Consider the following 17,265-nt stretch of genomic DNA (forward strand, 5'->3'; position numbering starts at 1 on the left):
GTGGTATGGCAGGAAGCATGATTTTGTGTGGATCACATATCAGATTCCATTGTGTTTTTACTTGCAAGTCTGGCAGGGGCCTAAGACTAAGAAGTGTGCATCTCAAACTTTAAACAGTCATAAACTCCTCCTGTTCGGTGAGGCCTTTGCAGGGTGGTCCTTGGGGACTTAAAACCAGAGAACTTATTGTTCTGAAACCAGTTCATACGAGATCAGCCAGTGACTTATGTTTGAACTCAGAATCTATATTTATCAGAAAAATAGTGATTGTCTTTATTAGCTCTTTCAGCAGGGATAGAATCAAAGGTTTGGGAGATGCCTCAAGGGTTCACTAGTCCTACAAAAAGCTTGCTTTAGCTTCCTAAACCAATCCTGACAAATTTGTGTTCTGGATACCTTGCTCTTTATTTGTAGGGAGACATATTTGACAACATCTGATGAAGGAAACATTGCTTACAAGAACTTATGCTGTGTATCTCTGATTTAGTTAGTTTGTAAGGTGCAAATCTACCCTGCCTTTTGCCTGTCTTATTTCTTGGGCTAAACACTGCTACAAATAATCACAGCAGTCTAGCTCAGTAAAGTGAGGTCATTAAAGTTAACTTGATGGTATGTCTTCATTTGATCAATTTCAGAAGTTCAGGAAATGTTTTAGATAATGGGTAGAGTTCTCAATTTTGAAAAGAACTAGAAAAAAAAAATCCTGATTTACACTTGTCTTAATTGTCATGATGACTGTGTATCTATGGATAGCTGGGTGAGGGAGCTAGGGTTTAGAGTGAGTGATGGGTGCTGGGTTAGTACCAAATGAACATTGAATGGGATTGGCTTTTAATAAGCTTTTATAATTCACTGACTTCCTTAAAATTAATGATGCTTCGCATGTTAATACAAGATACTCTTTCCAGTGATCTTTCCTAAAATCATCACCCCCATAAACCATAGTTCTTTCACATTTGTGAGGTAATGATGATGACACCAGTCTTTGCTTTTTGACTGGACTGTGGCTCTTGGCAAATTGAGAGATTGCTTCAGTGACATGAGCTGTTTTGTCCTTTGCGAGGCTTAAATAGGTTTTCATCTGAGAGCTCTCAGTTACTAGTGGTTCAGGAGGTAAGAATGAGGTTGAAAAGCAGTAGGGACACAGCCTGAAGTTTGTGTGGGAGTAAAAGCCTAAAGTTGACAAACCAAATTCTTTAAAAAAAATTAAAGGTTGACCCTTGAAACTGCACTTGTCGCTTTGGATATTTTCAGATTATTGGGTTTTTTTCTCTTCAGAAAAATAGGTAAAAATGCTTAGAACAGGGGTCAGCAATGTTCTTGGGTAGTGTCAAAAATGCCCGCAACCTTGACTTGTAAGATGTTGGCATGCCGGGGCAGACAGCGGAGGAGTGTGAGGGGCCTGATCTTTGTTGTAGCAGTGCAGCCCTGGCCCCTTCTATGCTGTCCTCCCCGAAGTGCACGTACCAAGCAAAATGCCTGTGTGCGCCATACTCTGGCATCCCTGCTGGGAGTTGCCTACCCCTAGTTTAGAATGAAAGGCATAAATATCCAGCTGCTTCATTGTTGTGTGCAGACTCCGATAAGTTAATTACAAATAGTCTAGCAACAGTGAAACCAGTTCATTTTTAACTGCTTACAGCTGTGAAACCTCTGGCACCTTAACTGCCCCTTGCCCTTGGGCATGTCCAGGTGAGCACGCACGTTCATCTTGCCCCGCCTCAAACCCCTTTGAGGCAGGGCAATAGGCACACGCAGGAGCGGAAAAATGCTCCCCACACTGCAAACTTGCCCTGTCTGGCTGACTGGGGCCCCACCCGCACAGTGTGGGGCATGGTGACAGCCCCTGCTTGCCCCCCTGTTGTCCTGTGCTGTCCGGGGGGACTCTGCCCGGAGGCCCTGGAGCCCCCCCACCCCTGCTTCTAAGGTAAGCAGAGGCTTTTGTTCCCCATTTTTTTCTGGGTTTTTTTCTGGGGGGTTTTTAAAGTGACGGTGCCTGGGGTTGTGGGGGTAGCCTTGGGGGCCTGGAGGTGCAAGTTGGGGGGGTGAGGTTGGGTGGGGCAGCCATTGCGGGGCTGGGGGAGCAGGGGGTGGGGCTGGGGGATGCAGCAGTTGGTGGGGGGATGGGGCCAGGTGGGACAGCAATCGTGGGGGGTAGCCCCTTCGGGGGCTATTTGGCCCCCTTGTGTGGGGGCCATCGCCCCTGTGGGAGAGCAACAAAATATGTATTCATGAAACCTGTATTTAGAGTTCACTTTATTATTATGATAAGAGACTTGCTTTAACACTGTAGCTATATCAATAAAACATTGTCCAGCTGATTGCTCGCGCTCTCTCTCTCTCTCTCTTTATAGTGGTCTTTTGTTTTACTTGTGGAGGAACATGGATTTGGGAGTATTTTACAGAGTGACTGGGATTTTTTTTATTAGGGATTTTTCAGTTTTCCAATAGGGAACAGCAGAATTCCTGCTAGGGAGGCCAGTGGCAGGACCCTGCCTGCTCAGAGCTGGCACCTTGGACCCAGCTGGCTGTGGCTGACCTCCTGGCCAAATGGGACCATGCTTTACAGTTCAATGCAGGCCACCACACCCGGAACATCTTCCAGGCAATAGCTGCCCAGATGGCCAGGCAGGGGGCACACATGGCAATAGTGCCGCACAGAGGCCAACCCTGCAACCACAGTCCACTGGCAGCTGGCCCAGAGGGGCAGATGCCTCCACTGGCTTTGCAGTCCCCATCCGGGTCTGACAGGTGCACAGCAGGTCACAGCCAGGCAGCAGCCCCCACCGCCAGACTGCTGCAGTGGGTAAAGGGTGCGGGGAACTCTCAGGGCTGCTTCAGCAGTCCAGCTGGCACAAGGGGTAGTGTCCCCAGGTACCAATTGGCTGGGCCCCAGAAGTTCCTGAGAGCTAGTAGCCCTGAGCTACTTGACAGGGCAGCTTTTTATACTGCTGGGGCCAGCACAGCTGCTGGCCCTGGGCTCTAGCTCTCCCTGGCTGCAGATCTGGGAGGAGCCAGGCAGGGTTATTTTGCCCCAAGTAGTACAATTTGCTCCACACCAAAGTGCACGTCTGAGCACGTGCGCTGAAGCAAAAAGCCCCGGCTCAAATTTGCACTTCTGTTTGAGCTGCTGCAAATGCACATGCTTGCATGTGTAGACACGCCCCTTGGGTTTTTTAGGAGTCAAATGGGAAACTTCTGGTGTTAAATTTGGAGTAACACTATCAGTGAACTTATAAGTGTGTGTAGTGCTGTTTTTTTAAAGTCGCTTCTAGAGGTGCACTGATACATCGGTATGATATTGGATTGGTGCCAATATAAAAAAAATTGGCTATATTGGAAATCGGCCTGATGGGGCTGATGATTTGGCCAATAAACCTTGTGCTGCGCGCAGCTGCAGAACAGCATACAGGCAGCAAGGAGCAGAGCTAGCAGCTTAGAGAGCTGCTTCCAGCTGGTAAGTCTGTGTGGTGGGAGGGAAGGAGGATGGGGGGACAGATAAATGTGCCCTGCGGTGAGGGCAGGAGAAGGGGTAGGCAGTGCCCAGCCAGGCGGGGCATAGGTAGTGCTGTGGCTTGTGGTGGTGGGGGGTGGCTTCTACTGCTGCTTGCAGCCTGGGAGGGCACATGGGGGCATGTGCCTCTGATCTGCATGGGGTGGGGCAGGCAGGCTGGAGCAGGAGCTGTGCAAGGCTATTTTCCCTGGGGGCTGGGCTCAGAGCGGGCACTGGCAACGTTAGGAGGGGGCTGCAGCCACCCCAAGTTTCGCTGCAGCTCTGCTTCCAGCGCCACCACAGCCAGCCACCCGGCACAGCCCCGGCTCTTCCTGGCGCGTGGGTAGATGCGGGGCATTGATCCGGGACTGCTCTGGGTGGCTGGCAGTGCCAGCACTGGGAGTGGAGCTGCAACGAAATTTGGGATGGCTGCAGCCCCCTCCCAGTACTGCCGGCACCCTCTCTGAGCCCAGCCCCCAGCAAAAAGAGCTCCGTGCAGTTCCGGCTACAGCCCGTCTGCTCCACCCCATGTAGATCTGGGGGCTCAAGCAGTGGTGGGAGCTGCCGCCCCCTCGAGCTGCGGTTTCATTTCACACCCGCTCCGGCTGGGCAGCCCCTGCCCTCTCCCTCCTTCCCTGTGTGGGGTGTTGTTCTGCCCCTGCCCCGCCCCACCCCTGCCCCCACACCCTTTCCCTCCCCCCCGCTTCCTTCCACCGCATGGACTTATCAGATGGAGGCAGCTGCATTGGAAATCAGATTGGTATCGGCCCCCAAAATCTCCATCGGTGCACCACTAGTCACTTCCAAACCCTGTGATCCCTGATCTCTGGTCAGGTAAATGGGTAAATGTTTCTTTGAGAAACTATGAAGGATGTGTTGTTCATGTCAATTACAACCAACTTTAAATCGAAAAGAGTTCATTTACATTTGATATATATGGTTTAGACTAGGTAATCAGATGGATGAGAACAGTCTGACTACACTTCCATATATTCTTAATACTGAGCATTGTAAACAATGTCTCTCTAATGTATAGATGTGGAGCCAAATTAAATAGGTGACAAAATTGGTCAATTTTTTATGGAGAAAGTCCATGGATGGGGATGCTCTGCATGTTTCTAATGAAAGAGACTGCTGATTTCTTGAGGTTTAAAATGAGAAACTGTAAATTTTAAAACATAACATTTTTCCTGTGATTTTTACGAATTGAACCATACTTATTTTTGTAGACCTCTGTCAATTTATTTTCACTTCCATTTTGCTACTTTTATTATAACATGTTTCTTGATCTATATTCCAAAAAGTATTGCTTCCATTTAAATACAGTTTATAGGAATGCTAAGTGAAGAGAAATTTTGAGTTCTAAATATTTTTTATTTTTAGGGTCTTCATGTTACTTTCCTGCATCGGCCAAAGATCCCTTAGCAACAGTGGTGTCTTGGAAAGTTTACTTAATCTCTTGGATAACTTGCTGTCGCCTCTACAACCTCATTTACCTGTGCACAGACGTACTGAAGGTAGTACATTAACTTTAGGTGCTATATTATTAAAATTCAACATAAGCTAGCAAATTAGTAAAGACAGACTTTTGGTAAAGGCTGTATTTTAATAACTAGGAACCGATCACATCTGCTATTATAGGTGCCATTTAGGCCATGTCAGAATCCTATTCCATACACATTTCAAATTTTCGTAAATCTTCATCTCTTTGTTGGAAATTTTGCATTTTTGGTCTTTGCCCAAAATGATTTTCTTTCTTGAAATTTTGAACACAATCCATGTGTTGTTTTTTTTAGTTCAGTTAGGATGTGTACATAGCATTAACAGTTTTCTAGACTGTTTTTCAGACAGCTGTAGAAAGCTGACTGAATTTTCAAGTCCTAGTCAAAAACATCCAGTGCCTCACACGTTAACTGAAAATAATTGAATTTGATTTCACCAGAGTAATGGCTGTTAGAAGTTGAATAGAGTGTGCAGAATAAAAGACATTTTGCTTAGCTACCCTTACACACACTGCTAAACAAGTATATTTTTTCTGAATATACTTGCTTTAAATAACTTTAAAGTCCAAATACTTTGGACTTTCTCCAAAGATGCATCTCAAGCCGGTCCAGAGAGATGATACTCCCCCTCTACGTGACATTGGTCCGGCCTCAACTGGAGTACTGTGTCCAGTTCTGGACACTGCGCTTTAAGAAGGATGGTAGCCTGCTTTGAGAGGGTTCAGAGGAGGGCCACCTGCTTGGTTGGAGGGCAACAGAGCAGGCCCTATGAGGAGAGGCTGAGGGACCTGAACCTGTTCAGCCTCAGCAAGCAGAGGCTGAGGGGGGATTTGTTGGCTGCCTACAAACTTGTTAAGGGAGATTGGCAGCAAATAGGAAGAGTCCTACTCCCCCCAGCAGCACCTGGGGTGACGAGGAACAGTGGCCAGAAGCTGCTGGATAATAGGTTCAGGTTAGAGATTAGGAGGCACTGTTTCATTGTCAGGGTAGCTAGGATCTGGAACCAACTTCCTAGGGAAGTGGTCCTCGCTCCTACCTTGGGTAAATTCAAAAAGAGGCTGGATGAACACCTGTCTGGGGTTGTGTGATTTCCAGCGTGTGCTCCAACCAGTGGCAGGGGGTTAGACTAGGTGATCTATTCAGGTCCCTTCTGACCCCTAACTACTGTGAAACTATAAAATGTAACTGTTTTGATCTCTAAAAATTCTAGAAAGATCTATTCTCAAAAGTTAATAGACCTTAGTGCGTTTGTCTCTAATTCATGACAAGTTCCGAGGGGGAAATTATCTTAAAGGTTTATGAACCGTTTTAAAATTTGGGGTGTTCCTTAACCCATATATGCTTACAAACTTAAGGCTCATCAGTGTTGAAATTATAGGTGTGCGAACTTGGCAGAAAGCCACCTGGTACTCTCTTCCTCCTCTTACTCATTCCCTTACAGTCCCCCAGAATAAACAAAGCAGTGTAGCTGGGTTCCTCATCAGTCTGCCAGACCTTCTCTTGAGTGTACAGGTCCTGATTAGGCTTTGCAACTTCTCAACCTCCATCTGCCTCCTCTCTACAACTTCCAGGTCATTCCATGTTTCTGGTATCACCATTTGTACTCACAGAGGACTTTACAAGCTCTGAAGCTTTGTCTCTCTTCATTGTCCAGCTTGCTGCTTCCTGGATTACAAGGAGTTAGCACTAAGCCATGTAATGACTATGTACAACGAAAGCACCAAGAAGGAGAGAGTCGAATGTGTAAAAAGTATCAAACAGAAAGTGAGAAAAGAACCAAGAAACTAGTAATGAAAAGGGCCAGAAGGATTGAGCCAAGAGTCAGAGAGACTACACAGGAGAATAATGGGAGGAGGGATGTGAAAAGGTGACTCTGCTGAGTGGAGGAGTGCTAAAAATGGGAATGGGAAGAAAAAGGGAGAATATTGAGTGAGAGAAACAGTTTAAAGGCTAGAAGGGCATATTGGGATTTAAGAGACTGAAAAAATGGTAGAAAAGTACGTGGAAATAGAATCCCATTTAGATACTGTTATCAACCTCCACTTTGTTCATTCTAAAAACCAGGCAGATGTGCAACAGCAGTTACCAACAGTAATAGTCTACCTCCTGTCTCTAATCTACAGCCCTTCTTCCCAGTGGTTTCTGTTCCTTTGTCCACTTGGTCTCTGTCCTCACGTCCTTAGGGCTAGGTCAGCGTGTTCCAGTGGGCAGAGTATTAGACAAAGACATCAAAGAGTTCGAATATTATTGCTTGACCACTGACAGGCCTCATACAGATGTTCAGTTTTTCCTGGGAGAGTCTCTGCTCTTGTAGGAGAAACCGTGAGTGTACAGGTGTTCAGGCTTTTTCTCTCGAGTAAAAATAATTGCACCAGGAGAAAAATAGCCTGGGAACAACTCTTCTGGGAGAACGATTGTCTGTACATACTTTGGCTTCTCTCAGAAGAGAACATAGTGCTCCAGCATCACCCTCCACATCCCCAGGGAAACAAATATTGCTCTCTAGGCTCTGCTGCTCCAGCAGAGAGCAGAACATGCCCCCTCCACAATCCACATATTGTGATGCAGAGAAACAGGTAGGCCCTGGGTAGTCTGGGTCAGCCAGTTAGGGTTGCCCATGCACTTCTGCCATTTGTCTCTAAGCAGACTAAGGGAGTCTGCAGAGCACACTGAGATGTGTGCACAGGGTACCCCCTGGTTGCACAGTGTCAGCACTGCAAGCTCTCCGCTCTTCAGGGCCTCAGCATTCAAATGTCTGTTCACATGGTTTTGGGTAGGGTTTTTTTCAATTGGGAGACCAGATGTCAGAAAATTATCCCAGATTATTTGAGCAGGTGCTCACAAAGTAGTGTGTGACCTTGGGCAGTTTATTTCTGTGGTTCATAATTAAGGCTTCTTGCTGGGTCTGGCTGTTGTCATTTATCTAGATAGTAACAGTGAAAGGAGTATGTTTGATTTCTACTTTCCACTGGAAGTGTTCTGCTCTTTGCTTTCAGATATAAACCTGTTAATGATTTCTTCCTTCCCACTCCATTCTGTATCTTCCTAGATCTCAAACAATAATTCATGAGTGCAGGTCTTTTGTACATGAAAAGAAACATGGAACCCTTTATTACCTACCACTGCATACATGATGATGTCTTTGTTGGATTGTTTGAGCCTATCTTGATCTTGTTGTTTCAAAGCCTAACTATATTGCTTATATTTCACCTAAAACCTGTTTATTTAAGGGGTATTGGACATTCCAATGATCAGCTGGGTTGTAATGTTGGTGTCCAGACTTCTAGACTACGTGGCTACTGTTGAAGATGAAGCAGCCACAGCTAAGAAACCTTTGAATGGAAAAGAAAGGGAGAGATTCCTGACAGGTATAGAATGCTTATAACATTTTAAATATCAAATTTTTATTTTTTTTTTTTACATATATACATTTCTTACAAAATATTATGGTGATTTACCATTGCCAACACTATTACACAAAAACCGTGAATTCTATTTTTAAGTCCTGTTTACTGCTTATTTGCTTTTAACATGTTGACATTAAAGGTAATTTGTTTAAAATTCTTTTCCTCATTTCTTCTAAGTGCTGTGTTCTCCATGTTGTTATATTTGTTAAAGAACAGGGAACTGAAGAAAACCCCAGTATTAAGAGACTGTACAATTGCAAGTTAGCAGCATTATGATTTGATGTGGGCTTGACTGGGCTTATTATTATTAGTTAACATGTAAAGGAAAGGTAATTTATTTGTTCCAAATGCAAGCTGAACCTGCATTTTCAGGTTCAGTGTTAGGAAATGCAGCCTTTTCTCTGAATAGAAATCAATAAATATATGTAGAGCCATTGAATTTTTATTTCTTTTACAAAATCCCACAGGAAATTCAAATAAGCACTTAAAATGACTTTATTTCATGCACAAAATTATTCCAAGTTTAACTGTCAGGATTGTCAAGAGCCTAACATAAGCTGCCCTTGCATATAAATTGAGTGTGTTTATTATTGGAACAATATGGTATGTTTAGTAATGCATTTTCTAGCTAGTTATGGGTTTCTTTTGAATACCTGTCATTCATCAAGAGGGAAAATAAGTGATGTGTTGTTACTTTGTGTGAGGATAGTAATCTTGCTTAGGTCTTCGTTCTTCAAAAATTGAAATGAGTAAATGCAAACTGGTTCTGGTGTACTCTTCAGCTAAGTACAGACAGTCAAAAAACACAAGACAAAATCAATTCAATTGTTGCAGGTTTCTTGCTGTGTAGATCGGACTGATAAACTGAACTGATGTTCACTTTTCAGCTGTGAAAGGCACCCAAATGCCTGCAGTGGCCCAGGCCAGAAGCCAGAGGGCACTAGAGCAGACCTTCAAGTCTGCTGGCTATTGCTGAGCCCAGCCAAGTGGAGGCCTTCCCTAACTTGTCTGCCAAGCACATGCCCCCAACCCCCTGCTGGTCCCCACTGCAGGGAGTTGAAGAGCTCCCATCCACATGCCAGTCCATGCGGTGGGAGCCCCCATCGGGGGGGGAGGCCTGGCCTGGCCTGGGGTCCTGCAAGCCCTGGTCTGCTTTGCTATATGGGGATTCTTCCCTCTCCCCTTCCTTTGTGCACCCGGACCAAGCTGTGGCTTAGACCCACCACAACAGGTGGGAGTGGGGAACAGTTGCCTGGACTGAGTGCCTGCCCACACCCCTGCCTGGTGGGGGTGGGGAGCTTCCTCCCTGGAAGAAGAGGGGTTTTCCCCTCCCTTCTCACTCCCTTTCCACATGGCTGGTGGGCTGCTTGGCTCAGAGGCAGTGGCTGCAGAGCAAGGGAAAGGGAGATTCTCCTCAGCTTCCCTGAATAGGAATGTCCTGGACTGAGTGAAACCCCTGACGGGGAGGCACCAATCAGGGGTCTGCTCCCCACTCCCACTTGTGGCAGTACCTGAGCCAAGCATCTCTGGCCAGGTGGGAGAGGGGGGATTCCTCTAGACTCCCTGCAGCAGGGCAGACCAGGACTTGGCGGCCTGGGCTGGGGCGGGGGGCTCCGTTCCCCGACCTCCCCTCCTCTGCCTGTCAGCGAGAGGCTATGCTGCCTGAGCTCTGTGACAGCCCAGGGGCAGGGCCAGCTAGGAATTGGGCTCGAGCAGCAGCATGTAAACCATGTTCTAGCAGGCCACCCTTCGAGCGGGGGGGGGCAGGTTGCAGGGTAGGTGCAAATGTTCCTGGGATGCTGGGGGGACTGCAAGGTAACTTGAGTCAGCAGGGGATCTGGTAGAGAAGGTTGATTGACCAGCTTAACCTAAATCAGTTAAGTCTCGTACTGCATCTATCCAGGTCAATCTAAAACTGGTCTCTCCCATTTTGAAACCAGTCTGTGTGCACTGAACTTCTCTTCTGTTACATGTTTAAGCTGCTTTCCAGTTACTTATACTGGTTTATGCTTAATTTCTATCCCTAGTCTACAAGAAATTCTATCTTAAAAGGGAAGCTGCATAAGCCATTTAATAGTGGCCTTAAATTTTATGTTCCATGTTTAGATTTAAGTTATGGAATGACTTAGTAATATTGTTCTCTGAATCTAAGAATTAAAAAAAAAAAAAGTAAGGCTCAGTTATTGATATCTGTTTGTCTCTCTTCTAGGCAATCAGTGGAGTTTTATTAATAATAGCCTACACACCCAGAATCTGAACAGGTCTACCAAGGGCAACAGTAGCCTAGATAGATTGTACTCCAGAAAGATCAGAAAGCAGCTTGTTCATCATAAACAGGTAATTTTCAGCATGTTTACTAGCACTCATCACCTAAAGTACTTGTCTTATTTCATAAAATCCCAGCTTTGGTCATGGAGCTTATTCACCTTGCTTTGGCACAACAAGCCTGTTCTGTAGCTAAAAGCTGCCCATCTCTTTTGATACATCGCAAGCTATTTGGCATGGGATATGCTGGAGTAATTCTAATCTTGTGGAGTATGTTGCTGTACTATGCAGTTGCCTGTATTTAATAGTAAAACTTATTTTTCATTCTTGAGGAATCTACATAAACTTGAGTGGTGACCACCTGTAATTTAAACATGATTTTTCAAACGTAATGTTTCTCATTCTTTAAAGTAGCTATTCATATTTTATAACCTTGCACATGCATCTAGTGCTGCTTTTAATATACTTATTCTTGAAAGTATCTGCTGTGATCCTGCTGGTAGCCCAGGAAGGTGTGTTGTACAAAAGCTAACTGTAGATGGCAATTTCAGCAGAAGTTTACTATCATATAAAAATACTGATCCTTTTCACATCTTATTGCTTAAATTTTCATTTTCTCCTATTAACATTTTCTTTTAGCAACTTAACTTATTAAAAGCAAAACAGAAGGCTTTGGTGGAACAGATGGAAAAAGAGAAAATACAAAGCAACAAAGGATCATCATACAAACTTTTAGTAGAACAGGCAAAACTAAAACAGGCTACTTCAAAGGTATGATGCTCTGAAACTATAATTCACTTGTTGTCCTTAGTGTATAAAGACCTGTTCTTGCAAACTAATTTTTGTCCTGCATTGACTTTATTCTTTTAAAAAAGGTGTTTTCATTCTGGTTCTTATCAAGGCTGTTCTGTTTGCTGAATTGAGCGGCCATTTGGAAATGTGGAATTTTGGAAAAATATTCTGGCTCTGCTGTGGGCACCTTTTTAGCTGAACAAAGCCAAAATCACCAGTAACCTAGCAGCTTTTCTAGTATCAGACTAATTTTTAAATCAAATTAAGCATCTGACAACATTTACCTATAGAAATATGACTTACTTATATTTTATATGGCTAACTTATGCATGTGACTTTTTTTAAAGGACGTTGTCATGAGTGAGTATGCAAAACTTAAGCATGCCACTTTCCAAAACAAAAATTTACTATTTTGAAAATACCATATTTACCTCAATCTAAGATTACTTTGAATTTAAGATAACCCAGCCCTCCCCCCACCCAGTAATTAGTTTCTATACATGGAAAATTACATACTTGTTATAATTTTCCTTGTGTGGAATCTAATTAGTGGAAGGTTGTTTGTAAATTTGTTCCCCCACTGTTGTGGCAGGGAAAGCAGCAGCAGGGGGCAAGGGACCAGAACCCTGCCCCTTGGTCCCTTCCCCTACCTTTTTACCTTCTGCATTTCTGCTACTCTGGGGCAGTCAGTGGTAGCAGCAGTTCCCCAGCCCTAGCCCATCCTGGCCAGGGAGGAGGGGGCAGGTTGATGGCAGAATATAGGGGGCAAGGACAGGGACAGGGAGTGGGGGGAAGGCTGCAGATTTTCCTGTGCTCCCCCTGGCCATGAGCTCCCTTCCCTTCCAAATGAACCATTCTGTCTGGGGCAGGTGGGAGCTCAGCTCTGGCTTTGGCCCCAAGCCTAGGGCTAGTGCAACAGGTGAGCCACCACCTGTGCCAAGCTGGTACTTGAATCCAAGATGAAGAGTTGTTTTGTTATGTTTTCCTCCCCTCCCTCCATGTTGATTGGGTGGAAAAAAACCTTATCCTTGATTTGAGTAAATATGGTAGTTTCTCTCACTTGAACTTATTGGTTTTCCAGGAGTTATGGTTTCCTTATATAAAGCATAGCTGCTGAAAGTGGAAACAAATGTAGGCATTATCAGAGTAGTATCCTTGCAAACTTCAATGCCTTGTCTACTAAAGGAAACTGAGAGTACTATAAGCATTCCATTGACCACAAAATGAAATAAATTGATTTTATGACTACCAGAGTTAAATATGCCTTCAAATTTATACTTGGTGGCTTTAGAAATGTTGTTGCCTTTTTAGGACAGCTGAAAGAGATTATAGAATGATGTGCCTAGACACATTTTTGAGAGAGATAGGTAGGGCTTTTATAGATATTGTGGGAAGAAATAAGTTTGTTTTTTTTTAAATCAGCAAATTTTAACAAGGCCTACCTTGTTCGCTAAGTCGTCATCTTAATGAGCTGCTCCTTCCTGCTACATCTTTTTTCTCTAATACAACAGGTTTTATCAGATTGTGCCAGCTTCAAACATCTGCATAACCCACTCACTGGCTGATGTATGCTGAGTAAAGCTGTGTAGAGTTCATTTTCACAGCAGTCATGTTTATGTAAAAAGTAACATGGTAGTTGACTTTTCACTTTAACATATAGTTTCTGTATTGTTATGTACTTATACACAGTGTGTATGTGACAAAAAGCATCTTGTAAGCAAGGTTCTTTGAGTAGATGTGATATCTTTTATTAGACCAACTGAGTAACTGGGGGGGGGGGGGGGGAGTTCTTAGCAAGGTTTCGGGCATTAGAAAGCTTGCTAAGAACTTTTTTCCAACTACTCAGTTGATCTAATAAAAGATATCACATCTGCTCAAAGAACCTTGCCTACTTTTGTCCTTAGACCAACATGGCTACAACTGAAAACCCAAATAGCATCTTGTGCAGCTTTGACCACTTCACCTAGTAACTGATGTCACCAGTGACAACTTTTCATGTCCCACACCTGTGAGTAATTTCAAACACTGCGCTTTTAAAACAAATACTCAAGGCGCTGTCACACTAAATAATGATTTCCCTGCACTCCGTCAATATCATGTCCTCAGTTTGGTTTGTAAATAATACAGCTACAACATGAGCTAAGTGGTAATTACAGGACAAACAAGATTTTTGTCCTGAAACGGTAATAAGCCTCAACACGGATACCTTGCAGTTCATTAGTGTTAGAAATCATAGCTTTAAAAATTAAATATGCTGTGATACAGCATGTAGGGTTTTCTTGGTTTTAGTCTGTTCAGAGATCTGACCGAAAAAGTCAGATATATAAATATATTCCTTGTCTTAAAGTGTTTATGTGCTTTTAGAAAGTCATTTAATATTTGCAAAAGAGCAAAAACAAAACAGTTGGAAGGATGGTTCTTCAATGTGTTAAACTTTGACGTACAATTTTATAGTATGATATGGTGGCTTACTTATGGTAGCTTTCAGAATGATTTGAGTCTGAATCTTTTTTATTTGCTACCATTTCCAAGTTGATCAAGTTGCAGTGCCCATGGTTAGCCCTTCCAGTACGGAGCAGTAGTCTCTGCAGTTCTAGTCATTTAGCTGCTACGGAAGAACAATAGTCTTGGTAAACTGTATTTCAATTACAATTTTCATCTTTCTAAGTAATTATATAACTGGATGCATGGTAATTATTCAGCCATGTACAGGTGTACTAAGAGAAATAGCAACAAGTTTCTAAAATGTGGGGTGTTTACATGTTATAGAAGCTCTGGTGTAGCTAAAGGTTCTATTGCTTCTGTTTTGGGATGCATGACATAACTTGCTTGTTGTGGCTTTGGCACTGGAGAGCAACTTAAATTCTTGGCAGTAGAACTTTTTGTTTCATTCTAGACTCTCCTTTTTTTCAATTGTGGGATTTTCCATTACTGTTCAAGTATCTACAACTAACTACTGTTAAATTTTCCGAATTCTGTATATGCTCATATTGGCAGAAGTATGAAGTTTAGTTTTGAATATTTAACATCTGTTAACGTTTTGTAATTTATGCAGCACTTCAAGGACTTAATACGGTTACGGCGAACTGCAGAATGGCCTCGTTCTACGTTAGACACAGAAGTATCAACAACAAAGGAAACTCCAGAAATTGAACCACTTCCATTTACATTGGCACATGAACGCTGTATCTCAGTGGTGCAGAAGCTGGCCCTTTTCCTTTTGTCAATGGATTTTACTTGCCATGCAGATTTACTGTTGTTTGTTTGTAAGGTAAACATGAATAGGTAGTCGATTTGGTAAAATGCTATTTTTTTTTCATGTAAAGAACTGGTTTAAGGAGCTATATTTTAACATGCAGCTTTTGGAAATGGAAGGTAGATACCTTTCTTTAGCTACTTCATTTAACTTATTTGATTGTAAAGAAAATAGTTGCATGGAATTTTATAGTAATCCAAATGTGAAAATATAAAACTATTGCGGAAGTCTTATAATAGAAGTATACTACAAAGTATCATATTTCAATTACCATTTTTAAAAAAACATAAATGCATTTTAGAATTCATTCAATGCATGAAGGAAGTAAAAAATTTAGTTACAGAATACATAAAGTACTGTTTGGCTTAAAACCGTTTTTTAGGGGTCTTTGTACTTTCTTCAGATAAAAATTAATCCAGAGGTTTTTAAAGTTTCAGATGCCTTACTTTTTAGCTCCAGTTAGGCACGTTATTTCAGTTTCAGACTGCCTGCATTCAGTGGGGTTTTTAAAATTATTTAGAACTAAAATGTAGTATTTGTTTACATGTTTCAGCAATATTGTGGTTTTGGTATATAAATGTGGGTTCACTATTGTTATGAGGCTTTCTAGAGCTTTTCAGGATTGCATAATTGCATACTGGAATTAGTTTAAGGTTATTTACATTTTAGCTCTCGTCTGACACCTGAAAACACTTGGACTTCTCTCTTCTTGCCAGTGCCAGATCCACTTTGATTTGGAGCAGGGTTTGGCTTGCCCCTTCTTACTGTTAATAGATTCTCTGCTAGTGGATGGGTGAAGAGAATTGCCTCTGCTTTCTCCTTGTCTTCCTAGCCTTTAAAACTGACCTTTAGAGTAGGAGAAAGTTTCTGTTCCCCCTATCTTTGGAAAACTGAAATATCTCAATTTTTTGTTTTTGTTTGTTTGGGTTTTTTTGTTTGTTTTGTTTGTTTTTTGTGCCCTCAGAGGAATTGCTTAATAAGGCCCTTCTTCGTTCTCATGTCCTCCTTGAAGGTAGAGGAAGATCTAGAAAGGCTTTTCAGGAACCACAAAGGGGAAGCTCTGTGGCAAATTTGTTTCAATCCCATGGGATCCACTCACTCTGGAAGGGTGCTGAATTTAGTCAAGAAAGCTTGTTATGTCTTCTACCCCCACCCCGGTCCAATCTTTTTCCTAATACCAGGCCAGAGTCCCTTTGGTACCTCTGCTAGAGTGAATCAGATTTTTTGGTCTTGAGGTTCGGCAAACCACTGTGTCTTTAAATGTGTACTTTTCATGAGTAAGTCAAGACCATGGAGTGGATTTTTTAAGTTAACATCATTTAGCAGAGCTTGGTCATTTCTCTTTCTCTTCCTCATTTTTTAAGAGGAAGTTCCTGGGCTGTTTTTAGCAGTGTTCACCTGAATCTCTTCTCCAGCTTGCTTCCTGGACATGAGTAAGGGACTCATGGGTATCCCAGATCCTCCCAGTTTGAGACACAAGGGGAAACTTAAAAAAAAGTGGTGGGTTGAAAGACCAGTTCCTTTTTAATGGCCTCAGACTTCCAAATCTTAAACTCATTTCAGAGAATTTGTAGCTCTTCATTCGTGACTTTGAATTATAACTCAAACATAGAGGAAACGATGAGGGATCCCCAAAATACTTCAGTTGGACAAATTGAGCAGGTTAAAGATGAGGGCTAGACTTTCCATCCAAAAGAAGAATAGTTTGCCTTTTCCTTCAGAGAAACTAAAAAGAAATGGGAGATGTCTGACAAAGAAAATTATCAGCAAGATCTAAGCTTGCAAAGCTCAAGGATTTGGCTTTCTGTCAAATGTCCTTAAATTGATGCATTAGAAGCACCCTTGGCTAAGCAAGTGGTAATTCTTGTCGAGGATGTTGTCTTTTAATTAGACCTCTTGGACAGGGGAAAACCCACCTTTTGTAAGGGTTTTTGAAGAATTTTCAGCAACTCCTGTAGCAGGGGTCGGCAACCCCTGGCACGCGTGCCAAACGTGGCACACGAGGCCATTTTGCATGGCATGCCATGGCCAGCTGGCTCCGGGTAGCTGCTGCCAGTGATGGAGCCCGGGCTGCTCCCAGCAGGGCTTGCAGCATCCCAGCTGCCTGCTGGGAGCAGCTTGGGATCCCAGCTGGCAGCATGTCCCCAGAACTGGGGCCGGCTGCAGCCAGGAGGCTCCAAGGAGCTGTGCCGGGCTCCGGCATCAGCTCCGCACCGGCTCATGCAGACGCGCCTCGGAGTGGGCGGTGGGGGAGGGGCCTGAGGCAGCGCAGCCCTGGTCTCTCCCCTACTCCTGGCATGGAGGTAATGAGCCCGGTGCAGCTGTTTGTAGCCAGCCCGGGCTCTGGGCAGCTGCAGCAAGCAAGTGGGCTGGCTGCAAACAGCTGCGCTGGGCTCCACAGCTCCAGCATCAGCTCTGTGCTGGCGGCGACTGCATGTGCACCTTGGGGCGGGCTGCACTGCCCCGCTGTCCACCTGTTGGCTACAAATGTCCAACTCTGGATCGTTAAAATTCTGGTTTATTAAGCGGATTGAAACACTGTAATGAGTT

The 17,265-nt window shown here is 43.6% G+C and overlaps 1 protein-coding gene across 1 annotated transcript in view; it reads left to right on the top strand.

Moving 5' to 3' along the window:
- BIRC6 (baculoviral IAP repeat containing 6) overlaps positions 1 to 17,265 on the top strand; it is a 322,923-nt gene that overhangs the window by 120,283 nt on the left and 185,375 nt on the right. Inside the window, 5 exon segments of the mRNA XM_019500584.2 lie at positions 4,877 to 5,010; positions 8,226 to 8,363; positions 10,612 to 10,739; positions 11,307 to 11,438; positions 14,515 to 14,730. Of these exon segments, the coding sequence (XP_019356129.1) occupies positions 4,877 to 5,010; positions 8,226 to 8,363; positions 10,612 to 10,739; positions 11,307 to 11,438; positions 14,515 to 14,730 (748 nt within the window).

This window comes from Alligator mississippiensis, chromosome 1 (genome assembly GCF_030867095.1).
Source record: "Alligator mississippiensis isolate rAllMis1 chromosome 1, rAllMis1, whole genome shotgun sequence".
Classification (NCBI taxonomy): domain Eukaryota; kingdom Metazoa; phylum Chordata; order Crocodylia; family Alligatoridae; genus Alligator; species Alligator mississippiensis.